We start from the raw sequence: 27,577 nt of genomic DNA, 5'->3' as shown, positions 1-27,577 counted from the left end.
GAAGGATTGCCACCAGCACCAACCTGTACCGCCACTATTCCATCACCAGATTGAGCTCTGCGTGTGTGTGTGCACGCCTCGTTACCTATCTTGCTGATGCTGACTGCCTGTGAATGAAGAAAAACGCATTCAATATCAGCTTGTTGCGGTGATACCGGTAAAACCCTCCCCCGATTACAATATGCGGCCACAAGAGTTCATTTTGCTTTCAGTGCGCTTTACGGTGGCTTCTTCCTTCGTCATTCAACGCAAACCGCACATACGTTGTTTTTTTTTCAGCTATCGTCTCCACTCCCACCAAACTTTTTTCCTCTATGGCTTTCTTTTATTGAAGCACGACAGAACAAGGGTTGAAGCCCGTTAAGCGGATTACGTACATTCTTTAGAACTGCCGTCCCCAGCTCCCCTGCTCGGTTTAGTTCTTGCTGAGCGAGAGCGAACCCTTCTCCTTTCGTTCTCTGAACTCCATTCTGTCTCACGCATTTCACGCACCTTCCGCATCTACGCTGTCAGACTTCCTGGTCCGTACAGGCAAATAAGTGCGCATACAACCGATTTGTGCGGCGTGCCGTAGCTTCTCAATATCAATATAAAGTGCTTCCCTCGTACAATCGAAATCAGACAGCCGTATGTGACGCGTTTGTGTGTGTGTGTGTGCCCCGATGTTTCGGATCGACCGCATCGAGATTGGCCAACGCCCTCGAGGTTGAGCGGCGTAACCCGCGTAACAAGGCTCCCGGACGATGGTCGGAGTGAAACGTGTGCCAAAAGCGAAAGCTAAAAAGTGTACAGGAAAATGGTGCCTTTAATCCTTTTTTTCCTACATTTTCAATGAGAAAGGGGGGATGGGGGCGGTGCTTTTCAGGGACTGGTAAATAACGAGGTCGAGGTAGGTGTGGGTTGATTTCTGTTCCCTTTTTTTGCTGGCCCGTCTTGGCCCATCGGCCGATGTTACGCACCTTGAATGAGAATGTTTTATTCAAAGAGATGGTTTATTGGGTTTTACCTTCTCATTTTCACCGAACCGCAGGAAACGGATTCTTCAATTCTAATGCGTTTTCCGGAAGGTGAACGGTACCGTCAGTTGAAGGTTTACCTTTTTTTGTTATTTTGTTTTGTATGTGGTTTTTGCAGCTTTTCAATAATTTGTGTGCAGTTGTTCAATGTAATACCAATTAGACTTGTTTTTTGCTTGACGTTATTCAAAATACATTGTCCAGTATTTAACAACACAATATTAAAATAAGCACAGCTAATCACCAATTTTTAATTTAAAATCAATATTCAATAGAGGCGCCTGGTTGTTCATAAAAATACATTAAAAAAAATTATTATTGGGTCTCATTTACTTTTATATAACAAACGGGACCAACCAAAATCAGAGTTCTTTTCCTGAAAGGATTTTTCTTTCTGTTAAGTAGTTACAAAAACTTTACTTAACTATAATCATAACTTCATAAATATGATCGCCGATCGATGGTTCAATTTAAATGCGTTTAATGGACAAAGAAGGAAACTATCAAGCTGTACTTTACATTTAAATTTTCAAACAGTAAATGAAATTAAATGCATTTTCATCATTCTACTATAGATGATTGCTTGTACTATTTGTTTTGTAATTATCATCGAATACCTCTTCTAACAGATGCCTCAAATTATGCTCTAGGGAGTTCAAAAAGCCTCCTAAAAAGCAAATTCCGTGTCGAAACGGACTCATAGCTGTTCACGCTCATGAAAGATGCAGCTGCAGTGTGTACGGGATGAAGTGGCGATACATAAAGTACTTTCTCGTGTAAGCTGTACCCTGATCCTGTCAACCAGTCCGTTCACAAAAATGGGAAATATCCTAGCTCACCTTGACCGATGTCAGATGTTCTACCGGTTGCAACTAAAATTTTATGAAACTATTGCCCGATGATATTCTACTCTGTGGGACGGATTACTCCATCCCAAAACAGCTGCCACAAAATGGTGGTTATAAACACTTTATGGTTCGATAAATTCATTGTTACAGCTGGTTTCGGGTAAACCGAATGGTTCGCACCAGAAAACACTAAACCAATGTTAATAGTTCGTAAAACTACAAACACCCACTGCATCGATGAAGCTTTTGTAATTGTATAGTGGTTGAAGTGTTCATTACACTTCCTCCAGTCACTGTTAATGATTTCTCTATCCAGCTAAAGGGTGACCCATGTTGCGGTGCTTGTAAGCGTCATCAAAAATGGTGAACTTTGTCGCACAAAAGCAAGAAAAAAATCAACGTTCGGTGAGCAAAACTAGTGTTTCATACGAACAGGAAACAAAAAAAAACGATGGGAAACATCGTACCGTGTGCGGTCAGTTTGCAACATATTGACATGTGTGTGTGAGTGTGTCCCAACCCTTTGCACCACACATTAGTGACAAAATATGTGTACCGGAGACTGGTAAAGCGCAAAAATCAAATAAAAACCACGCAATTCAAAGCGAAGATTAAATTTTGCAATCGACATTTCGTGTCAAACCGGCTGCGGTGCACGTTCAACGCAACGCAATCAACCCGAGAAAAGGCACACAAGAATGCAGCGTGAGGCAATGGGGAAAAATGGAAAAATAGCACGAACACATAAAAGCATGATGAGAACCGTGTCAGCTGTTTGCTAAGCGAAAACCAATTGCCACTGCCCTCCGAACAGACTGTGAGCATGTGAGTGTGATCTGGACGAGAAGGAAACCTGGCATCCGAGGATGACGATAATGGCACGTATCGCAGGCAAATCCGGTACGAGCGATGGGCCTCGATCGGCTTCTGCTTCGGTGATGTGAACCGACAAGGCTAAGCTGCTGACACAGGCACGGGAAGGATTGTGTACTGCCCGAGGGCAGTTTTGGCTGGATCGCGGCAAGGGTGATGCGGGTCGGTGGCAGCGGGCGGTGCAAAAGCATTATCCCCGGAGAGCGATGGTAAACCGCGATTAGTCAGCTGACAATGGATATGTGACCCTGTGGGAAACACGAACTGCCGCCAGCCGCTTACCGTAGCGAAGGTGACGGTAGCTCCTGTTTTATCACTCATCGCTCGCACGAAGCAACCGATTTAGCTTAACTTTTGCTGCTTTTTATGTGATCCCTTTGGCAAGATTTTGCAGGTGAGAGCAATTTCTCACACGTTCGCAAAGGAGTTGCTATACAGGTGACATGGGAAATCGTGATTCAGAATCAATTTTCGAATACTTTTCTGTCACCTAGAATATTATTATACTTTTGCGTGGATAGAATACGTAAGAAAAACGAGATAGTAATATGAAAAAAAAAAACTAGTAGACAATATAAAGATATCCATGTATCCAGACCACCTTCCCGTACGCAGAGCTGACTAACTTGCTATGGAAAGCCAGAAATGGCAGCCCGAGACCTTTCGAGGTTGTAGTGCCAAAGGAAGTAAGGAAGACAAAATAAATAAATAAATTCAAAGATATAAAACAAAATCATTGCATCCATTGCTAACGTTGAATTCTGTCAACTATTAGAATATTAAATAATTAAGAAAAATACAAATTAACAAAATAATCAAAATTTATTTAAGTGAATCAAAAAACTTCTAAAACTATTAACAGGGGTCGCGCTGGTCTTAACGCGGTCTATCTTTTATGGCTTTCTGTGACTTAATTTTACCCGTAGTAAAGAAAACCTCTCCATATCAGACATAACCAAAGAGGTTATTGAACCAAGAAAGAAGAGGATTTATATAAAAAAACATATAATATAAAAAAATTACAAGCCTTAATATTTTTGTTCAAATATTTTTTTAAAATATTGAATAAAAATAAAAATAAAACGTAAATATAATCACAAATGCGTGTGCAATAAACCAGATTTTAATATCAACACTTTAACGTGGTTAAGTTGCAAAATAACACGATGGGATGCCCAAAACTTTTTTATTCTAATTTTAAATTTGGTGTTAAGTCTTATTTTAGTGTAGTATGTTTTGGCCATATTTTCATAAGAATAAAAAATACCAAGAAACGATTTATTCATTCATTCAATGACACAATTGTTTTTTTTTTTCATCTCCTTAAACTAAACTTAAAAAAATGTAAAAAAAAAAACAGTTAAGTATTACTGAAATATTCATTCACAAAAAAAGCTTAACAAATGCGTTGGGAAAACAATACGGCGTCATGCCGTAATACTGGAATTATAAATAATAAATGCGTTGGGAAAGAATTTAAACATTTCAATACTTTGGTTTTAATGTAACGGCTATGTTCGCTTATTCTTTCATGTTTTTAATCTGAGCAATTAAAACTTTCATAGGAAAAAAAATCACATACGCATTATGGTACAGGGAAAAGCCTCTTAACTAGTAAAGTCGATAAGCGCGTTCAGTATACCATCGACAATGCGTTCCCCAGAACATCACACAAATATCGGCTCGAATTTCATAACAACCCTACTTCACATGTCATCAAACCCACGCCTACAGCCTACTATTTACTTAGCTTGTGCCTCATACAAAGCAGTAAAACGATGAAAAAGTCACATACAAGCACACACGCTCCCGAAAGGCGAACAATAAACTCCACAAACTAACGGAAACGTAAATGTCGTGCGTTCTGTAAATAAGAGTAAAAAAAGGAACAAACGGCCCCCGCTCTCATAGCCGCGACACTTTTTTGATGTTTGAATATGCTCATAACAGGTGATTGAAGCTGTTGCTGCTATTGTTTCATTAGGGAAACTTTTCTTGATGTATCATTGCCGTTGGAAAAGGGGGCGCTTTCTTCATCTCTCTCTCACTCTCTCCTAACAGTTCCTTTGTTACAACGCCAACTAAATCGTTGGCTGGTTGGTGTTTGTGAGTTCTTTTTCGTTCTGTTGTGTTGCATTACAGCCCGATATATAAGATATAAAACAAAATCATTGCATCCATTGCTAACGTTGAATTCTGTCAACTATTAGAATATTAAATAATTAAGAAAAATACAAATTAACAAAATAATCAAAATTTATTTAAGTGAATCAAAAAACTTCTAAAACTATTAACAGGGGTCGCGCTGGTCTTAACGCGGTCTATCTTTTATGGCTTTCTGTGACTTAATTTTACCCGTAGTAAAGAAAACCTCTCCATATCAGACATAACCAAAGAGGTTATTGAACCAAGAAAGAAGAGGATTTATATAAAAAACATATAATATAAAAAAATTACAAGCCTTAATATTTTTGTTCAAATATTTTTTTAAAATATTGAATAAAAATAAAAATAAAACGTAAATATAATCACAAATGCGTGTGCAATAAACCAGATTTTAATATCAACACTTTAACGTGGTTAAGTTGCAAAATAACACGATGGGATGCCCAAAACTTTTTTATTCTAATTTTAAATTTGGTGTTAAGTCTTATTTTAGTGTAGTATGTTTTGGCCATATTTTCATAAGAATAAAAAATACCAAGAAACGATTTATTCATTCATTCAATGACACAATTGTTTTTTTTTTCATCTCCTTAAACTAAACTTAAAAAAATGTAAAAAAAAAAACAGTTAAGTATTACTGAAATATTCATTCACAAAAAAAGCTTAACAAATGCGTTGGGAAAGAATTTAAACATTTCAATACTTTGGTTTTAATGTAACGGCTATGTTCGCTTATTCTTTCATGTTTTTAATCTGAGCAATTAAAACTTTCATAGGAAAAAAAATCACATACGCATTATGGTACAGGGAAAAGCCTCTTAACTAGTAAAGTCGATAAGCGCGTTCAGTATACCATCGACAATGCGTTCCCCAGAACATCACACAAATATCGGCTCGAATTTCATAACAACCCTACTTCACATGTCATCAAACCCACGCCTACAGCCTACTATTTACTTAGCTTGTGCCTCATACAAAGCAGTAAAACGATGAAAAAGTCACATACAAGCACACACGCTCCCGAAAGGCGAACAATAAACTCCACAAACTAACGGAAACGTAAATGTCGTGCGTTCTGTAAATAAGAGTAAAAAAAGGAACAAACGGCCCCCGCTCTCATAGCCGCGACACTTTTTTGATGTTTGAATATGCTCATAACAGGTGATTGAAGCTGTTGCTGCTATTGTTTCATTAGGGAAACTTTTCTTGATGTATCATTGCCGTTGGAAAAGGGGGCGCTTTCTTCATCTCTCTCTCACTCTCTCCTAACAGTTCCTTTGTTACAACGCCAACTAAATCGTTGGCTGGTTGGTGTTTGTGAGTTCTTTTTCGTTCTGTTGTGTTGCATTACAGCCCGAGATAACGACAAAACACTCAACGAATTTTCCGCCCCGTTTTTGTTATGATGAAAGAAGCGAAGGTCCCACTGTCCGAACCGAAACCATCCTCTAACAGCAGCCTCCAAAACGGCTGCTACGGCACGGCGTTTCCATCACTCGAAACCGTAAGGCGAACTAATGATGCACTTCATACATAAAAGATTTGTTTGAGCGCCGGAAGCAGGGCGTTGTGTTGTATCGCGATCACACGCTAAGCATTGGAGTAGCAGCAGGAGGGCTCAGTTTTTCCTGCCGAAGGAAAATGTCTCCGTGTAAGGATAATAAACTATATAGTGGGAAAAAAATGATGAAAAAACAGTGTACAAACAAAAAGCTCAAAAAGTTTCACACGCGCTCGTGACGTCGGCCTCGAACAGGAGAGGCTTTCCCGACCGGGTGTAATATGGTCGGAGAGACGTACTCCTTGTGACAGAGTATTGACAAAAATATGACGGAACTTTAAAGCCCAAAAACACAAAAAGTCAACCAAACCAAACGCCAAAAAATGACTGACAAAAGCTGGAAGAGATTCGTCACCGGTGCAGATTGGTAGTCTCGGTGGTCCATCAGCAGAACGCTTGCGACGTGCAAAAGTAGCATCTTCAACAATCATAAATCTCAGCTTCTACACCCGGGGTTTCTTCGCCGGCACCACAAAACACCCTTGTCACGCGCCCGATGATGGACGAGAGGAAGAACAATATTAAAATTCTGCTCTACTGCTTTAAGGCAAGCTATGTTTTTTTCTGTTGTTCTCTTCCGGTCTATTTGAGCCGTGCTTTCATCTTGAGATTTTCCCGACACCACCGTAGCACCTGTGGCGTACACTGCCAACGAGGGAGTAAGTGAGAGAATCGTAATTATCGTAAGCTTCTTGGTGTCCACCGTCCTGTAACGGCCGCAGGCCTTTTGTGGTCATAAAGCAGCACCGTTTTTCCCTTTACACTCACCCACTGTTGGTGTGTACAGGTGTGAGTGTGTCGCTGGTGGTGTTCTGTTCACGCGCGCGTTTTATGTCGAAATGACGAGTCTTTTTTTTGTTCGTCGTACAGTGGCAATGTACTGCTAGTACCTATCAGGGCCCACTTTAATGATTATGAAAATGTACGACGTCGCGTTTCGATGGGTAGTTTGAGTAGCGATTTTTTTTTCTGCTTATCTGTTTTTCTTTTTAAATCACCTCCCAAAACAGGTGATGGAGACGCCTGGTGCCTGGTGTGTTAGGTTGAAATATTTTTATAAGTTTGCTCAATACAATCGCTCGGAGGGGGAGAGTGTGTTTTATGGCGTACTGCGGCACGGCGTAAACGTTCTGAAAAACCGCTAGTGGAAAGCTCCACTTTAAACAGTATACTTGTGAGCAGGAAGCACTGCCCCTGGACGCACGTCGCATGGGTTATGAGGTGAAAATTGACAAACATCATTTTCGTGGGTTTGAAATTAATATTTCTGTCACTGGCAGAAAGGGACTGAGGGCCGCCGTGCGACCGAGTTACGTGGTGTTCGTGCTGTGCCTTGGGTGAAAGAGTGTAATTTCAGATTTAAATTGATATTTTTCCTGTAAAATCTTTTAGCAAGAGTGCCATGTAGTAGGGTCATTTATTATTTAACAGATGATCAAATGATAAATAAAAATGTTGTAGAGGAAATTCTTAGAACAAAAATTCTTCTAAACAAAATACATATAAAAAATGGTTGTTCTGTAAGCAGGCTTATAGTTAGGACATGTCTTGAGCTTGTGCCCCTGCGTATATGCAATTGTTTTTCCATTAAACTTTGTTGTACCAGATATGCTATTCGGTTGTTGTTTGAGACTGTTCACAAAGTCGTTTACTATGCTTTTTACTATTGCCCGAAAACCTAAAAAACTATTCAACCCTGCATCCGATGACTCTCGGTAACTTAGGTTTTTTTCTCCAGTTTTGTTCTTATATAGTATGGCTTTTATACTCAGAAGAATTATTACAGCATTATCAATTTATTTGGAAAAGCTATGGGCAGAACGGTCAAACTGCTCATATTTTTTTTCATACTATAATGTTATCCCTGAGTGAAAAAGTTGTACATATTGCGGCGTCTATCGAGAGAGCAGGCTGTGACCGTTTCAAGTTTTACAACAACTTAGCATTTATGATGAATGACAAAAATATTTAATAATATACAGAATGCTATTAACAAGTGACCGTACAATCGGAGCAAACTCTGGTCTTGGGGGAAGATCCAGATTCCACTGACTGATTAATTTTCTTGTCTTGGAATCCAGGACCCAGGGGACAGAGTGGTAATCCGAAAAAAATATATCCAAAACAAATAGAAGTTTGTTGTATTAAACTAGCCGTGCTGAGATTAAAACATTCATTTGACAATTGTTCATAACCCATCAGACTGTTAAAAACATGATTGCGTCGATGAATGCGCCATCGATCCAAGAGGCTTTCTTCCCTGCTGACCTCCAGAGTTCTCTATAGATTTATGTTATTCTATCTTTAAAATGGAGCAGCTGCTGGTTGTTAAAGCTGAGAAAAAGTTTTAAAAGTGTACATATTTTTCTTCCAGCCAGCCCCAAGCCTTTAAACGAGGCCATAGAGGTGTCTTATAAAAAAAGAAGTTAAACTACTTTTTAAATGCATCAAATTAGAACAGTGATTGCATACTTTTCGGCGCTTAGAACTAATAACACAATCTAACAAAGTTCCATCGATAGGAGCTACAGGTTTTCAACTCGTATTTGAATCTTATGCTTTATAGAAACAGATACATGGGATACATAAACAGATACATACAGAATAATAAATTAAAACTCTATTCCTTCTTTTCGTGCTTCTATTTATTATCGCGGTATTACGAACCTGTCAGTCTGCCTCCAGCTTCCGTAGCGAGAGGATGTGTATCGCTTGGAAGCGTCAATACGATTTTTTTTGCGAAAGGCAGATAGTGGTCATTGCTCTCGAGTGCGATTGCGTAGGCAACGTAATTACTCGTGGCGCGCTAATCGGTGTCTCCGTCATTCTCCGATATTCACTCGGAATTTGTGTCTTCGATCGACTGGCGCTAAGCCCAGTTCGACGTTTGTGTCTAGTGTTGTGACTGTGTGTACCCGTTGATCGTTGCGATAAGCAAGCGTATCAACGCAGCGTGGTCGCATCGATCGACGTTCCTAGCCAGTGAGTGTGTGTAGGTGTGTGTGTGTTTATTTGTGCATCGTTTCCCACGGTGAGTTTTTTTTTCCCCTCTTCCTAAACCTACCGTTGTGTCCGGCTCTACCATGGGGGTAGAGCAGGATGATTCCGAGTCGGATCGGGAGCTTGGGCCTAGCAGGGAGGTCAAGCGTAAGCCAGGACGCCCTAAGGCCGCCCCAGCCACGAAAAAAGTGGCCCTGGATGAGAGGCCTTCAACATCGAAGGCCTCGAGTAGTGCCCCGCCGGCAAGCAATGCCCCGCTGACGCTTAACAGCGAGCCGTTATCGGAGCATCGAGCACGTGCTTACCCGCCGTCATGGGAGGGAAAGCCGTTTGTTTTTTTCATGCCGCGATCAAAACAGCTCGATGTAAGGACGATCGCGGCACAGCTGTTTAAGAAATACCCGGGCGTTACCGATGTTTTTCGGATGCGCCCTAATAAGATCAGGGTTACCGCAAAGGACCGGGCTCAAGCCAACGTCATTGCGGCTGATCCAGATTTTACGGAGCACTACCGGGTTTATATCCCCGGTAGTCTGGTTGAAGTGACCGGCGTAATCGAGGATTTCGATTACCCGGAGGAGGATATTTTGAAATTTGGGGTTGGTGCATTTATAGCACCAGGTACCCCAAGGGTTAAAGTGCTTGAGGCAAAAAAGCTTTTTAAGCTAGACGCCTCATGCAAAAATGAGAAAAAATACATCCCGACCTCCTCCCTCCGGATTACGTTTGAGGGAACGGTACTTCCGCAGGCCCTCATCCTTGAAGGCCTCCGGATACCCATTGACCGGCCATACGTACCAAGGGTGGCCACCTGTTCGAAGTGCAACCGGATTGGACACGCCGATCCGTTCTGCACTCGCAAGACTTGCTGCGGGAAATGCAGAGGTGCGCATTCTACTGAGGAGTGCAAAACTCCGTCCCAAAAATGCTCGCATTGTCGGGAGGAGTGGCATGAGGTAGTATTGTGCCCAGTGTATCGAAAACTCCAGAGGGAACAGACCAAAACAGTAGCCGAGAGGGCACGCGGCTCTTACAGCGACGCCCTAAAAGGAGCGATCGCGTCAAACCCTTTAGCAGTGTTAGATAACACAGCTGCAAATGGCGAGACCAACCCGACTGCACTCGAACAGGTGCCACTGAGATCGACAAAAGTACTAAGAGTGCCTTACAAAAAGGTACAAAGGAAGGTACTTAAGTTAAAAAACAAACCTTTGACACCACAGCGCCACGCTAAAATTTCCCCAACCGTCCCGAAACGCGACGCTGAGCCCAAAACTCCCGCCCCACAAATTGCCAGGAAGCAGCCCAAGAAGAAGCGATCTCCTCGGGCCGAAGCTCCTTTGGAAAACCTAGCTTTTCCGACTGAGCCCAAGGGCTTCCCGAGGATCCCTACTCCGTCCCTTTCCGAGATCCTTGAGTCCCTCCTCTTGACCCTTAACCTCCCGCAGCATCTGCACATGATCGCAACTTGGGCCCTTCCTTTCCTGAAGGGGATGATCAAACAGTGGCTGGCTCAATGGCCATGCTTAAGTATGATGGTCCGTTTGGATGATTAATGGCTCCTACGACTACTATCATACAGTGGAACTGTAGGAGTTTGCTTGGCAAGCTAAACTCCTTTAAAGCATTAGTGGGCGAACACAACTGCGATGTGTTTGCCCTCTGTGAAACTTGGCTATCGGATGAAATTAAATTAACCTTCCCGGGATATAATATAATCCGTGAAGATCGCGTTACTAGGGGTGGGGGGGTACTGATTGGTGTTCGAAAGAGTCACACTTTCACCAGAATACCCACCCCTAGACAAGAAATAATAGAAACTGTCGCAGTTAAGGCAAAACTGGGCGTTCTTCACGTGACAATTGCATCTATTTATATCCCCCCGATAGCCAATAATGAACAGGAAAAAATTGAAAAGTTCAAAGAGGATCTTGGAAATTTAGCAGTGGTCTTGCCTGGACCGCTTTTGATCCTGGGAGACTTTAACTCCCATGGAATCGACTGGGGGTGCGAAAAGGATGACATTCGCACTCCTATCATCCGAGATTTCTGCGACAGATTTGGGTTTTCAATTCTTAACTCAGGAGAGGCAACTAGGATGCAGACACCTCTAAGTAGGGCGAGTGCACTGGACCTGTCTCTATGTCCATCAGCAATGGCCCTGGATTTTAGTTGGAAGGTGATCCAGGACCCTATCGGCAGTGACCACTTGCCGATAGAAATTTCCTACATTAAGGGAGGATGTCCAGTAGAAGCAATCCCCGTTAAATGTGACTTAACGAGGAACATCGACTGGACGAGATACGGCGAATTAATAGCCGCTTCGCTTTCACTTGACTTGGAAGATTTGTCTCCTGTCAAGGAGTACGAAAAACTTGTTTCAATCATAAACAAGTGCGCCCTTGAGGCCCAAACAAGGCGCTCCCACCAAGCAAGGACATTTAAAAAACCTCCCACTCCTTGGTGGGACAAGGATTGCCAAGCGGCTTTCACCAAGAAGCGTGAGGCATTTAAAGCCTTCCGGGACACGGGCTCGAGGTCCTTATATGAAAAATATAAAGGACTAGAGAGAACGTGCAAAAACCTGTTGAAGGCGAAGAAAAAGGGTTATTGGCGTAGATACGTCAATAATCTAAACCCCACCACTTCACTTAATTCGCTTTGGAGAATGGCTAGAAGGATGCGAAACAGCAACAACATCAATGAGAGCGAAAGCTTTTCTGGCGAGTGGCTGTATGAATTTGCCCACAAGCTTTGCCCCGATTTCGTTCCTGCGCAAAGCTTTACACAACATGCGCCTGGTAGTGACCCTAGGATGGATTCACCGTTCACAATGGTAGAGCTATCACTTGCTCTCCTATCAAGCAAAAATTCCTCCCCGGGTCTGGATCAGATTGGTAGCAAATTGCTTCAAAATCTGCCCGACATAGGGAGGAAACGTCTGTTAAGCATCTTCAACAATATGTTGGAGGTCAACAGCGTCCCGCAAGAGTGGAGAGAAGTGAAAGTTGTCACTATCTTGAAGCCTGGCAAACCGCCATCAAGACATGATTCGTATCGGCCGATATCGTTACTGTCGTGTCTGAGGAAACTCCTTGAAAGGATGATTCTTTTCCGGTTAGAAGAATGGTTGGAATCAAACAACCATCTCTCGAATACCCAGTTTGGTTTTCGTAAAGCCAGGGGTACTAATGACTGCTTAGCCCTTCTGGTAACAGAAATAGAGCTTGCTCGTGCACGCAAGCAGAACATGGGATCTATTTTCCTGGATATACAGGGGGCATTTGACTCAGTATCACCATACAAGCTGAGTCAAAAATTAGAAAATGTGGGGCTGGGTCCAAAGTTGAACAACTTTCTGTTCAACCTTTTGTCGGAGAAAGCTATGTATTTCAACAATGGTCATGTTCAGCTAAAGCGGACCAGTTTCCATGGACTAGCACAAGGGTCCTGCTTGAGCCCCCTGTTATACAACTTTTATGTTAGCGAAATAGATTCTTGTCTAGCTCCGAACTGCAGCATTAGACAATTAGCAGACGACGGCGTCATATCTTTTGCAAGCAGGGACGCCGCCGAAATCCAACTGGCTTTACAAACCACTTTGGACAACCTTGCCGAGTGGTCTGAAAACCTTGGTATCAAGTTCTCTGCAAAGAAAACTGAGATGGTAGTCTTTTCTCCTTTCAGCGACACGCCGAAAAACAGGGAGAAAAGACTATTTGACCCGAAAATTGATGTCTTTTTGTACGGTGAAAAGATATCAACTACCGACAATTTTCGATACCTTGGTGTTTGGTTCAATTCAAGGCTAAACTGGAGTACACACATCACCCATCTGGTGCAAAAATGCAGTAAAAGAATCAACTTTCTAAGGACAGTCACAGGATTCTGGTGGGGCGCACATCCATCAGACGTCCTGCGACTGTATAAGACAACGGTACTATCCGTGTTGGAATATGGAAGCATATGCTACCATTGGGCATCCAACACGCATATCCTCAAACTAGAGAGGCTACAGTATCGTTGTCTTAGACTCGCACTAGGGAGCATGAAATCCACACATAACATGTCCCTAGAAGTGATGACCGGAGTGATGCCGCTAAAACTACGTTTTGAAATGCTGTCGCTTCGCCTTCTAGTCCGTTCTTCAGTATCAAATCCCTTGATCGAAGAAAATTTTAAAGCGCTTCTAGAGACAGGTTCTAAGAGCAAGATCTTGAAAATCTACGAAGATTTTGTTGCCCTACAAGTGCATCCTAGCGCTCCACAGGCATTAAACCGTGCTGCCCTTCCTGAGACCTACAGTTCCCTTTTAACAACAGATTCCTCGTTGCATGAGGAAATTAAGACCATACCGAATGATCTTCGCCCGATGGTAGTTCCGGGCATTTTCAGGGATAAGTATGGCCATTTAGACCAAAGTAGCCAGTATTACACTGACGGATCATCCTCTAAGGAAGGCACCGGCTTCGGCGTTTTTAGTGAGTCCGCCGAAACATTTTTCAAATTGCGGGAGCCGTGTAGTGTCTACACCGCAGAACTAGCCGCAATCTTGTACGCACTATTGATTATAGCAGCGAGACCTTCGGATCAGTACTTCATCTTTACAGATAGCCTTAGCGCTATTGAAGCACTAAGATCCCCGAAGGCTGTTAAGAGCCAGGATTTCCTTGTCAGTAAAATCATAGAATTGCTTGGCTCCATGTTCGACAAGGCGTTCAGGATTTCGCTAATTTGGGTACCTTCTCATTGTGGAATTCCCGGCAACGAGAAGGCAGACTCACTGGCCAAAACAGGCGTCCAACAAGGCGCATTTTACGACCGTCCAATCTCGGCCCGAGAGTTTCTTCGCCTACCACAGCAACTTTTCCTGTCTCGCTGGCAGAGCATGTGGGAGGCGGATGATCTCGGGCGATTCCTTTTCTCGATCTCTCCGCAAGTGTCCCTGCGGCCTTGGTTCGGTGGGCTCTCTGTAGACCGGGCGTTCATACGCATGATGTCTCGACTTATGTCGAATCATTTCGCGTTGAATGCTCATCTGCAGCGTATAACTCTGGCTCAGACGAAGGTGTGTGGCTGCGGTGACGGATTTCACGATGTGGATCACCTTCTGTGGTCCTGCGTGGAGTTTGAAACCGCAAGACCCTCCTTGTTGGGCGCAGTCGAGAGCATCGGCAGACGACCGGGTACAGAAATAAGAGAAATTTTGGCGACTAGGGACCTCACCTACATGAGGCTCATCTTCCGATTCGCCCAAGACAACGGTCTTATCCTTTGATTCCACATCCTCATTATCCTTCCAAACCATATCCGCCATTCCTTTTTTGTTATTCGTTGTGTTGTCTTGGTCATAAGTGTTTTGTTTTTTTTTCTTTGTTTATTGGTAACGCCCGAGTGATCCGTTGACGGAACAATGGCATCCGGGCTCAATGACTGCGTTGTCGTAAAAAGAGGGGCAGACTTTGCAACAGTGTTCTTCATCCCAGTCCAGCCATGGTGAAGTGGGTTCGGCCTTGCTGGCGTTGGATTCGGAGGTGGTCGGCGGGTTCGATATCGTGATTAGCAGAAAGCCTGCTGTTACGGGATAGAGCTCGCCGATAGCTTTTGAGTTCGGTGCTGGCCTGGTCGAGCTTTGACTATCACTGCTTGGGCGCACTGGGCTGCTTGAGGAACACTGTTCACAGGCAATTGTGTGTGCTGTCTTGTTTGTTTTTTTTTTTTTGTTATTGTTACAGCCGAGACCCGATAGACGGAAGGACGATGTCCAAATTCCGATCCTCCGACACCAGAACCCCAAATCCAGCCATCACATCCATAAGAAAAGCAATAGAACCGGATCCCGATAACAAACATCCCTATCATCTACACCAACAACCTGGATACATACCCCGCAACCACCTCACACTCACAACCGAGCATGCCCGGGATAAGGCAAATAACAGGGAGGAAATGCCTTGTTAATTTTTGTTAATTTTTGTGAATTTGTAAAAGTCAACACATGCGGTGCTGACAATACGGCGTCAAGCCGTAATCCTAAAAATATAAATAAATATTACGAACCTGTAATGAGCCTTATAAAGCTGACGTGGGCTGACAGTGTTCTGCATAGATTTATCATGGAGATGTTTGCACAGAACACATGTGGCACAGCTGCATATATTTGCTATGTAATCACCACACCAGCATTAGTCAATGTAACACCCGGTATAGAGTGTCATACTAACACCAATAAAAACACACACACTCGCAAACACTACAACACTCACACACACACACCGCTAATGCTACGCGAATTATGAATAAGTTAGTGCAAACGCGATCGTGCGGCTGCTCATTTCAATATTACAGCGCCAAACCACACACACACACCCACTCACGCGGGGTTTTCCGCTCTCTCGCTCATCTCCCATCATCGATTATGGTCACCGGGAGGGAATTGGTGCTGGCTTTGTGTGTCATACACGTCGAGTGGTTGCGGCCACTCGCAACAGCAAACCACGCCAAAACGCCTCAGCGAATCAGCGTGCTGTGTGCAATCCAACGAAACGAAGTGCGTGAAACACGCAACCGTTCCGAAAGTCCGGCAGGTCACAGTTATCACCGGCACCGTAAACCCATTCCTCAGGCAGGCCTTTCCATCCACCCACCTACCCGATCAATGGTGGTCGTTGCCATCATCATTATTACCAGCGGGAGGAAGCCAACTGCTTCCTCGAGATGTGTGACCGGTGTTGCTTGCTTCCGTGGCTTGCCAAGCCCAATCGATTGGATCGCCTGTATAGCAACGGGGACTCCGGGCACGGCACTCTAACTCGCCCAGACCAGAAACTGCCTGTACCACGATTGTTCAATATTCGTACCGTTCGGTCGCAGTCGGCGGAACCGGCAAACGGGCAAATCACGGGCCACATGGGTAGAATGTTGTTAATCGATTTGCGAGACGACATTTTTGCTTCGATTTTCAAAAGCTCGCCGCGGGTAAGCGTTTCGTGGACGTGACCTCCTTTTAACGGGCCCGTGTGCGTGGAGTATACTAATTTGGAAACGTTTGGAACGGTTTCAATGGAGCAACATTGGCCCGGCGTGATCCGGCGAACGGCTAGCTGGCTAATATACGTTCCAACCGGATGGAAATGTTGGGCGCATGTCGTTGTCGATAAATTTAAACAGATTTGAAAGATGAGGCGATTTTGCACAATAAGCAGCGCGGGTACAGTAAACACTGTGTTGGATGCAGTAGGATTTTATAAATCAATCTGGATCAAGCGTACGTGCTTGTGCTTTTGGATGTGTTATATGGTAACGGCGGGAAGAGCTTCCCATTTTATTACTTTAAACAGCGTGAGAAACGTTTTAAAATTAATTTTAAATTTCTCAATCGTTGCTCGATTCATGTGTAAGCTAGTTGAACACCTAGCTTTAAAATTAATACAATTATTTCAACTAAAAAATTATCATCAGGAGATCAAATGTACAAAATGTTATTTCAACAGTTAAACAGCAGTTAACCAGCGAAGAAGATGCACAAAGCTTTTTTCTCAGATCGTTCACCCAAAAAAAAATTAAAATAAAGTGGCGATCCGTCATAATTAATTATAAATGAAATATAGATATAAAATCCTTACAGTTCTTCTAGTACATAGCGGTTAAGTAACAGCTGCTTAATATGAATTGCTTAATTATCTTATTCTTTTACAGCTCTGAAGTAAGAGAAACATGTAAAGAATAGCAAACTTTAAAAAAAAAACCTTCCTTGCCATCCAGAAAAATATAGTTGCCATTTACGTGTCCATTTCACTTGATATTCTAAGTGTTGGATTGTCTATAAAATCTATGGTGAAACGCTTAATAGTCTTAAGATTATACGAACAATTAAGCAAATGTCTTTCTTCTTCTTTCTTTGGCTCTACAACCTCGAGAGGTCTCGACCTGCCATTTTTAGCTTTCTGTGACTTAATTTTAGTCGCAGCTCGATAGTCAGTCTTGCGTACGGGGAGGCGGTCCAAATGGGATTTGAACCCCAGTCTTACGGTGTAAAGATCCACTGTACAAAATAAATCTCAAGGAATTTGACGAATAGAAGCCGTTCAAATTATGCAGTTTGCTGTCGGGATTCTTAAAAAAATTAAGAGCCACAAACACCAACCGTAATTTGAAGCTCTTAAAGAGCTACTAAACAGCATATAAGTGTAAATAGCAAAAAAAACAGTGGAACAGAGTATCTTATCGGTTACACACAGCATTTTACCACCTCTCCCTCATATTTGGAATCTCTACAACAAGTTTTATCAGCAGTTTAATTTCTCAAATGTTCCTATCTAATAATCCTATCACACTCGCCAGACTTATTGTGTCACTTTCAATTCTATCAGCTGAGGTACCCGCAAAGCCTGTCTGAACGACTTTTCTTCGCAAAAGAAAACTCTTTACTATATAAACAATAGAGCGAAACATCACAGCTACCAGCTTATCCCTCTTGAATCCCACGAACGCCACCGCTCGTTCGAAAAACCTTTCCCATCGAAAGTGAAAGTTCACCCGGGTACCCAATCCACGAAACTTCGCGCTGCGGTAAATTATGATCGTCCGAATCCAATTTCCAGGCGGCGTGAACCTTCAAAAGGATTTTGGCTAAAGCCTCTCTGTCTGTCTTACCAAACCCCTACGTTTTGCCGTGAGGATCCTTCTGCTGCGTGTAAGAAACGATTATTCATCTTTCGATTTATTCGTGCTCAACACCCTCCATAGTCGTAATAGATGATAGGAAAAGTGGGCACCAGCAGACGCTGGTCTCGAGAGGGCTTTCCAGCCCGGATTGCTATATAGATTGTTTTTTTTTTTTTCTTTTCTGTTGTCCCGTTCCTTTGGCAAGCAAATATTGATCTTCTTCCAATTTTTCGGGTTGATTTTCCACCGGTTCCTGCTTCGTTTCGCGATAGCTCGCATTTTAACGTAAATTTCCGCAAAGCACAAATAACGAGCCTCGGTGAAAAACCTTCCCAAAAACAAAAAAAATATGATAGGAAATAGAATACAGGCAGACGCAAAAGCTTCTTAATTACATATCTCCCTACAGTCAAACAACAACCAATCCACCGACCCAGCAGCAGCACCCGGGTACCAACTGGTGGCAGATGGAAAACTTTACCCGTTCCCTGTGCTAGCTAGCGCTGCTTGTGTTTTAATTTCATCAACAATCGCGAGCTTTCCTTCTCTCTTGCTCGCGATTCCGGTTTTTTTTTTTATTCAATCCCCGGCACGCGCTCGAGACGCGGCTTTTTAATGCTGTGGGCGCCCACCCCACTTTTGCCCGGCCCCCTAATGTCGGATTACCGCCAATGCGGCATTACAATGCGGAAAATGGTGTGCGCGGCGATTTCCACTCGATCATGTCGGCGAGCAGTAACCTTTTTGGTCGTCCTGTCGTACTGGTTTTTTCCCGTGCCGTCTTTCTTCCAATATCCCCTTCCATGTGCAACTGAAGTCGGCTTGACTTTTGTTTCATTCACACTTTTAATGTAGTAAGCGAAAAGAAACGAATGACTGGGGAAAACATGAGGTAATGAGAGCGAGAAAGAGAGAGAGAGAGCGAAACTAAAAGCTGAAAAATGGAAAGATATGAGACACGCTAGACGGTTAGTAAAAGTAATAATAAAAAAAGAGAAAAGACACTCACACAAACAAACTGAAATGTCCTTTACCGGTAGCGAGACAGGCCGGGCAAGGGTGAAAAAGAGATAGCAAAGCCCCACGATAAAAGAAAATGAGAGACTATATATTTTACGATAATTTTCCAACCGAATGCAGACAAAAGTAAGAAGGTAACTGACGAGTGAAACTTGCGCCCACACCGCACACAAAAACCAAATAGGGGGGTTTTGACCGACAATTCCCCCCCCCCCCCTTCCTCACGGTAACCATCCTAAATTACTCCACACACAAACACACACACACACACCACTTTCTCTGCGTGTGTGTCTGTTGTGGAAAAAAAAGCGCAACAAAGCAACTGTACGCTGACCCTTTTCCTTACCAACACCAATGCAAGCGAAGTGTCGGCGGTCCACCCACCCCACATTGTAAAGCTCCCATTTGCTAAAGCTCTTTTCGTGAGCGGGTTTACAGCCAATTGTGACGCGTTGTAAGTACACAGCACGAACACGAGCTAGCTTTCCGACCGGAGTGAGTGCCGGAGTCAAACACCAGGCGCCTCCATTTTTTTTTGCTTGTAATACGCACACCACATTCCACGTGTTCACGAACCGGTTTAACCGGTTGTGTGGCGATTAATTTTTAATTTATAGCTCTTTCATTTATTTCGGCTCGTAGCACAATACTGAAACCACTCAGCGAGATGGGCGGGAAAGCTTTTTTGGAGTTGTTTTTTTCCTGAGCGAGAGAATATATTTGAAAGTTGATTGCTTGGAAACTAGTTTTAATTGTTTATTTGAATGATTTTTAGGTTATAAAATTAGAATAAATGAAAATTCTACTTTAAGACTACGACCTCAAGAGATCCTAGCCTCTAGCTTCCTTGACTTTAGTCCCCCCAAGCTAGATAATCAATCCTGCTCGATACCGATCCCTGCGTGTTAGCCGGACTACGGCCTGAAAACTGATAATAGCTTCCGGCAACTGTTAACAACAACAACAAAACCCCATAAAAAGCATGCCCCCACCTTTCTTTATTATTTCTAACGACATTTCTTTATGTGCTTTCAACTCACCGTTTGTCGTCGTCGACGTCTTCACACCACAAGTGTTGGGCTGGGTATGCGAAACCCGAAGGCTCTTCGCGCAAGGGAAAAACCCTTGGTGACCCACTTGTGGCGTGAACTGTCAAATGGTCTTCTAGTGTTGCAGTATACTTTCTTCCCAAAAAAAAACGCACCAGGGCGAACCACATTACATAAAATAATGATGATGATGGTTTTCATGCGAAGTTTGTTTTTTTAAAGAAAGCATGAATAGGCATTTCTAAGGTGGGAGGAGTGTATATCCGGACATTTGCGCAGAGTTTGTTGCTGCTGTTGATAAGATCGTTCAAGTGTCCGGAAAATTATGTGTAAAAGTACTACAACCCCCCTCTTTTTGGTCGGTAACGATGGGTACATCTGAAGGGGTGTGTGTGTGGTAATGGAAGATCTACTGGTTTTGGGGATGAATTGAGGGGATGAGATGTATATTCGAAGAACATTTTTTACAGATGAATACACGAGAATAACAACATTCTATTTCTTTTAGGTAAAACACTCGCTCTTTCACGTTTGAAGTCCCATTAACCGCTTATAAGGTCCGGGAAACATCCCGGTCTTTTTGGCAGATGCATCAATGCCATCTCTCGCTCTCAATTTGACCCTACCAAGTCTTCAGAAAGCCAGAAATGGTAGGCCGAGACCTTTCGAGGTTATAGTGCCAAAGAAGAAGAAGAAGAAGCCTTTTTTCCATATGCACACCTTCAAAAAGCGTTACGGAATAAATTATCCAGTGTTATTCTCATGACGTGACCGCTGCACAGTGGCGAGTTCGAGAGCTACACTGAGGCCTCATCTGAATGGTATTCAGAGCTATTCTATGCTAGCCCTCAGCATAGTGTGCCACCTTTTATGTATCAAAACTTTTGCGTACTCACTAGATAACGCTGGCCTAAAAAAAAGCGCTGGTGCTGAAAATAGACAGCCTGATTCCTGGAGGTTTAGACTCCAAAAGAGCAGCGGTCCGGTGGTCGAGGCGATAGCAAGTGTCAATTATTAAATAGCCGGCCCAGATATTGAATCCCGTCTGGATCATTTGGAAGTAATGAATCAGCTACTGATAACCTTTACCTAGGAAGTCGATTTTGGCAAGTCCAAATTCTTTGAGGATTTATAGCAAAAGAAGATGAAGGAGATACTCAGAAATCACAAAAATTCCTTAATAGAGGGTTTTATGCTGCTTGATCGATCTTTTAATAACGTTTCTGTCACATTGGTCACATTCCTATAATGTCTATTGGACCAACGATTAAGGTCCTGTTTAGGGCCAAGTTGACAAGAAGATAGGCTATTATTCTTTTATCCGCAATTTAACCTTCAGCGCAGTGGCGGAACCTGTTGTTATTTCTCCTTTAATATCCCTGTTGACCCACCACTGCTTCAACGGAATAACTGAGCTGAGGAACTTGTACAGTAAAGCAGAATACAATAGACAACATAACTTTTACCAAACTAATAACCTTTACAAGCACCTAAAACGACACTTGTATTCAAGGTATGTGCCCTTTTCTAAGGTGCCATAATTAATCGTTCGAGAAAACTTTAATAAAACCCTCCAACGCCTGGGATTATCACCTTCCAACCTTTCGCGTTTAAGTCCAACATCACACCTTAGCTCGATTTTATTTCTCTCACCCAAAGTGACCTTTCTGTGGTTTGGATAATTCTTCTAGAAGCAACTAAACTTCCACAACGTTCCCGGTTTTCCTTTCGCAATAAAAAGGAACAGAAAGACAAAACACATTGTCGAACTTCTTTCAACCACAGCTCAACAAACACAGCACAGCGCTACGACGTTTAAACGTCCTGCCAAGAAAATAATAAAACAAACACGCGAGACAGCGAGCCAAGCTTATGTTCACGTGTTGAGAGGAGGGTAATTTAAAAATGCTTCTTCCCATAATTGTGCACGCGCGCCATGCACTGACGAGGAACGAGAAGATCGGTGGTCCTCATGCGACACGAAACGAGATTGCGTTTTTCATCATTTCTCACGGGCTTTCACAGCACGTTGGGCAGCAGGGACGCAGTAGGGTCATTTAATCTTTTGCTAGTGTGACGCACTCCCGCTCACGTGGCGGTCAAGATGGCGGCTGACACACCACCAACCAACCAAAGTGGATTAGCAAAGTTTTTGTTCTTTTTTTTTTGCTTCTTTCTGTCCTCTCGGAATTATGTCCAGCGGTACAGATAAATAAAGCAAAGGCAACTTTTTCTACGAGTACGAGTTCATTGAACAAAAGCGGGAAAGAATGGTTTTGTTTGCTTAAGGTAAAGAAAATGTGTGCGCCATTTTTTTGTTGGTTCGTGTTTGAAAATGAAGTTGTGTGAAGAGGAATGGCACCCCTACTGCCATGTGCTTTATCGCCGTCGAAGTTTGTGCTCTTTTGTCTGCCCTTTTCTGGGTGTGCTGAAAAGCAAAACTTTTACATTACGCCAAGCGGCCATTTTGTTTCATTGATAGCGTAAGTGGCATTCATTTCGACTTAAACAATAACTTCTGAACAGTCTTCTAATCACCGATCACAATGATGGATGAAGATTTTCTTTTACTTCAGTTATTTTTTTTTCCTACTCTCGCGAAAGCTTTCCCCGGAAGCCCATTACTACCATACATTAATTGATGGAACCGATAACATGTCAATATGACCCCCCCCCCCCCCCCCCCCTAGTCTCCGAAAATGGCACTTGTTGACTCTCTCGTCTTCCAAGAAACGAACCGGAATCTTGATCCGTACAAAACATCCGGAGGACACGGGGAAAAACCGTACTTCCTTCTCACAAGGAAAAACTAACCCCCCTTTCCACCAAACATCCCCTCTCTTGTGCAAATATGGTAAGCAATAATATGCTTGCTTAGGATACGGCACGCCGTCTACAAGCGCCACGTTTGGTTGTGTTTATCTCATCCCTCGTCATTCCCTAGTCAATAATAAGGGAGCACGTCCATACGTCATTTCCCTCGGCAAGAGTCTCTTGGATGGCTGTGTGGCGATGGTGATTGTATAGTAGCAACAGCTGGGTGCCAACGATATGGATAATTACTCACCAACGAGAACGCTGCAGAAGGCAGCCTAATGTTCTCCTTCGGGTGATTCTAGTTGAGAAGGATCTACCTCCAACCACTCTATTTCATTTCCGGTGGTTTTCTTTTTTGCTCCACGTGCTTCGGTGTCACTATGTATAGGTCGACGGGAAGTAATAGAACGACAGACAGGCACTGGTCTTAAGCCGCTCAGGAAGCAGCACACTCGTGCTCAAGCCGAGTTCCTGTAGCTCTTCGAAGTCTTCGAAGCAAAATAGAACTAAATACTACAAGCCAGAGATCTCCCTACGCCACGAGTTATCGATTGGCCCGGCAAAACACCAAACCGGAATTAAGAGTGCGTCAATATTAATGAAGTGCAAATTGAGATAGCGAATTGACCGTCGATGCGGAATAGGCAGTTGGAGTTCGATAAAGTTAATCCAGCATCCTCCCTCCGTCCTCTCGATGATGATGATGGAAGTTACGAGCGTGTTCCTGATTATTCATTTACAACAGCAAAAACGGAGGGAACTTAATAATTACTGTGGATTGTGCTGTAGCTATTTCTTCTCTGTTACGCATAATTGTGGTGCTTTAAGTAACTAGCACTCTGTAAGAAGCAGCGACTACAATCCTCGTTGTCAAAAATTGGCATCAACGCACAACGATGTACTTGTCATCGTGCTTGATCAATATTAACGGCCATTTTCAACACCTGAAATAGGGCACGTGTGCGTCTGTTATATTGCAGTGGTAATATGGCAATATCGTTCATCGTGAGGCATCATTTTCTTACTGAAGGTGTTGGCTAACAGCTAGTCATTTTGATTCGCACCCCATGGAACGTTATTGGAGTTTTATTAATAGCTCAAAGGGCTGCAATAGTTATTGTCATATGACGCGGCACGTGTTGTTGCGGGGTGTGCTGATTGATGCAAAACAGCCCATGTTTCTGAAATATGACTAAACGGCGATGCAGTTACCTTGCCAAAAAAGTAAGGGAAACGATTGTCTAACGCTAGTAAGCTACTGTGCTTTCACAGCCTGCTTCCTAACCGTACAATGTCATTATTCGTGGTCCATTATGGTCATGCTTGAGAAACGGGGGCTCTTTTCTAAATTATTTCAGCATTACAACACTGATAAGTCTTTGCATGGTATTTTCACTTCCTTTACTTAATAATAGCCGTGGTCTGGTCTGCATGGTATTGGATAGTCTCTACCAAGTGAGGAACCATCGACGTAAGAACGTCTAGGCCACCAGAACGATCTTAAAATTTAAATTTAAGAGGATTTGAGAATTACTAGCGATGAGGCACAAACTTATCATGTGTGGGTTTATAGGACAGCAAATACGATCACTTTAAAAAATCTTCCCTGGCACTACACCCTCGAAAGGTCCCAGCCTGCCATTACTGGCTTTCGGTGACTTGGTTTTACCCGTCGCAAAGTAGTCAGAGCCCTGCGTACGGAAAATCAAGAAATATGGAAGGAAAACTCTTCCCTTACAATATTGGCAATCAGTCTTAAGCCAAAGAACTACAACACCTGGTAGAAGAAAACACTTCCCTCGCTAAGGCTAAATCCCTTTCACAACCAGCTCCTTCTCCCTCATCGCTCACAACAACCGGGGACATATTTCCAAGTTTCTTTCATCGCCTTCCGCCATCCATCAGAAAACACATGAAACCGACCAACCAAGATGTTTAGAGTTATTCAGTGTTCGACCGGATCCATCGTCCCCGGAAGCACATTGTCCGCTCGTCACGGTTTTTATTCGGATCGCTCCAAACGTGAACTGATAAAAGCAAACACACCGCCGCAGGAAGACGGCAAAAAATGACGCTTGCTTCAACGGTGTCCGGAATGTTGCCACCACTGGGTTCGACTTTCCCGGTGATCGAGAGGTCCTCCGCACAGCTTAATCGGTAGAGGAATACCGGCTACAGAGAGATATGGGAAGGAAGAAAAACAACAAAGAAAATTAGTACGGAGAATATTAACCAAGAAACGTTTGCTCTGGGATCGGAAGACTTACCCGGGGGTTTACTTGGATCTCGCACGCATCTTCCTGCGCTTACGCTTCAACCTCCGCATACGCTTCTTACGCCACTGTGGAAAGAAGAGACACCGGGTGTTAGAAACACAGGGCACATGCAAACCACCATCATCGCAAGGAAAAGGTGCGGCATCGACTCGAATGTGAAGAGGTTTCTGTATCACACACGTGTAGCTAACTATTAAATACTTCTAGCACTGTGTCTAAACCATTTTGTATGCTAATCCTATACACGGGGCGCTTATGAGTAAAGCGAACACCGGGATGTATCGAACACATGTGCTTGCACTGCAAAGAACATGACGCTTGGTGTGAAAAACGCGACACCACTCTAATTTCGTCGAAATTCAGCATCACTGCATATTATTTCAACAGAAAACTCTTCACAACCGCTCGCTTTTCACACAGATTCAACACTAGCACAACAAAATTCAGTCAATGTACCTTAGCTCTCATTTTTCACAGCAGCAAAGACGGATTCACGTCTACACTGCACGAATTGATACGATGAAAGAGGAAGTTTATCGGCGGAAGTCAACGAGCTAGCCTTTGCCGTCAGTTCAATCCTCGAGCACGCGCATTTAAACGAGCGGAGCGTTAGTTCTGGGAACCGTTCCATCCGAGAGTCATTCCGCTCCGGTGTGATGGTGGATAAATTTGTATTTTTTATTCGCTGCATTACATGAGCAACAGCAGAACAAGTTCTTACACTACAAAAAAAAAAAATATATTTGAGGCTTTATGCTAAATATTCATGTAAATTTGTTTTTAAATTCATAATAAAATTGAATCATGGCAGGGATGTCAAACTAATTTTGGAACGCGGGCAGTTTTGCAAGCAAAAGACCTGTTTATGGGTTACAAAGAACTATTAATTATTAATCCCTGGTATTGAAAGCCTTCAATAACACGAAATATGCGTCATTTGTACTTATTAGTTCATTTATTTTCAACATTTATTTCCTTGTATGTATTGCCAATTTTTTGGCAAAGTATTTTTTTTATTTCATCTGAACTCTTCACGTATGGAAATTTCAGACATTGTAGACATTTGCTTTGGTAACGCTTGCCGTATTTGACCATCTCTATAGGGGTTGGTTTTATGCGACATTCACCCGGAAGTGCTCCAGCGTGCTTGACATGTGCGGCGAGCAGAACGCTGTTCCGGCGAAAATTTGACTTGCGCACTGGGCGAAATGAACACGTTACACAGTGGGCAACGGCATGGTACAAGGCGGCTATATTTAATATTGAGATTTAAATCGATTGTTTTTTTCCTGTTTGAAACATTTAAGGAATAAAAAAACGATAATTTAATCGTTAATATGCAGTTGCGTGCTATAAATGTCAAGGACATAAATAACGAGAGCTCTTGTTAGCGTCATTATTCTGCGAATAAATAAGTTTTTTTCACAATTTTTAATCAAAATGTCCATTATTGCTCTTATATATTAAATTTTATAGTTAAACCGCTTCTACAAACCCTTCTTAAATCACTTAAGCGGCAACCATTAGCCAATGCCAATATTCTTAAATCAACATAAAACGTCGTTAAATTGCTCTCACAGGACCCGATTACCCGATTATCGAACCGTTTGTTTGAATAACTTATTCCTTCTTTTATAGTTGTGTTGTTACAAATATTTAACAAACTTTTTCCCCTTTTCTTTCGTTTCCCTTTTTTTCAGACCTTCTGCGTGGTATCGAAGCGCTTTCGGAAGAACTACATCCATCGGTTCACGGGCACGAAAAGTTTGTTCTGTTTCACCCCGTGGAGCCCGACCCGACGTGCCTGCGTCTACTTGGCGACCAATCAGTTTTTTGACTACTTCGTCATGGCCACCATTCTGTTCAACTGCATCTTCCTAGCGATGTCGGAAACGATCGAGGAAGCAGAGTAAGCGCAGCATCCGTAACCAATTTTCCATTGTGCTTTCTTTAGCTACCACCTTCCGAATGTGTTCGCTGGCAGTCCCCAACGAAACTGTCGGGAGATGAATTGCATCGGGCACTTCGTCCTGGACACACTCATCACCCTTTTCCATTGTGGAAAGCGGTCAGCAAATTTATTACCGAGTTTTCCGTTCGTGAGACACATTCAACGAGTCAACGAGCTTTATTAGTACAAGCGTACAAGAATGGCAGCCCCAGAAATGGGACATCACATCAAGAACATTTCATCGCTGCAATGCTGAAAATCATTTTAATGGAGTTTCAAGCTCCTTTATATTACTGCTGGATTTTGAGATGTGACTGATCCGTGCTGGAACAT

The 27,577-nt window shown here is 43.0% G+C and overlaps 1 protein-coding gene and 1 long non-coding RNA gene across 6 annotated transcripts in view; one reads left to right on the top strand and one right to left on the bottom strand.

Moving 5' to 3' along the window:
- LOC118511420 (sodium channel protein 60E) overlaps positions 1 to 27,577 on the top strand; it is a 147,838-nt gene that overhangs the window by 92,190 nt on the left and 28,071 nt on the right. For all 5 annotated transcript variants that reach the window (XM_036054503.1, XM_036054501.1, XM_036054502.1 and 2 more), the window contains exon 5: positions 26,994 to 27,202. In XM_036054503.1, the coding sequence (XP_035910396.1) occupies positions 26,994 to 27,202 (209 nt within the window). The remainder of the gene's footprint in view (positions 1 to 26,993; positions 27,203 to 27,577) is intronic.
- Positions 24,952 to 25,906, bottom strand: LOC118511423. The gene is made up of 3 exons (XR_004906151.1): positions 25,750 to 25,906; positions 25,285 to 25,358; positions 24,952 to 25,189 (listed from the first exon to the last, which is right to left on the bottom strand). It is a non-coding gene; the product is annotated as an uncharacterized LOC118511423 (long non-coding RNA).

The sequence above is a fragment of the Anopheles stephensi genome, chromosome 3 (assembly GCF_013141755.1).
Source record: "Anopheles stephensi strain Indian chromosome 3, UCI_ANSTEP_V1.0, whole genome shotgun sequence".
Taxonomy (NCBI): Eukaryota; Metazoa; Arthropoda; class Insecta; order Diptera; family Culicidae; genus Anopheles; species Anopheles stephensi.
Note: the sequence above shows the minus strand (reverse complement) of the source record. Positions and strands in the feature narration are given on the sequence as shown.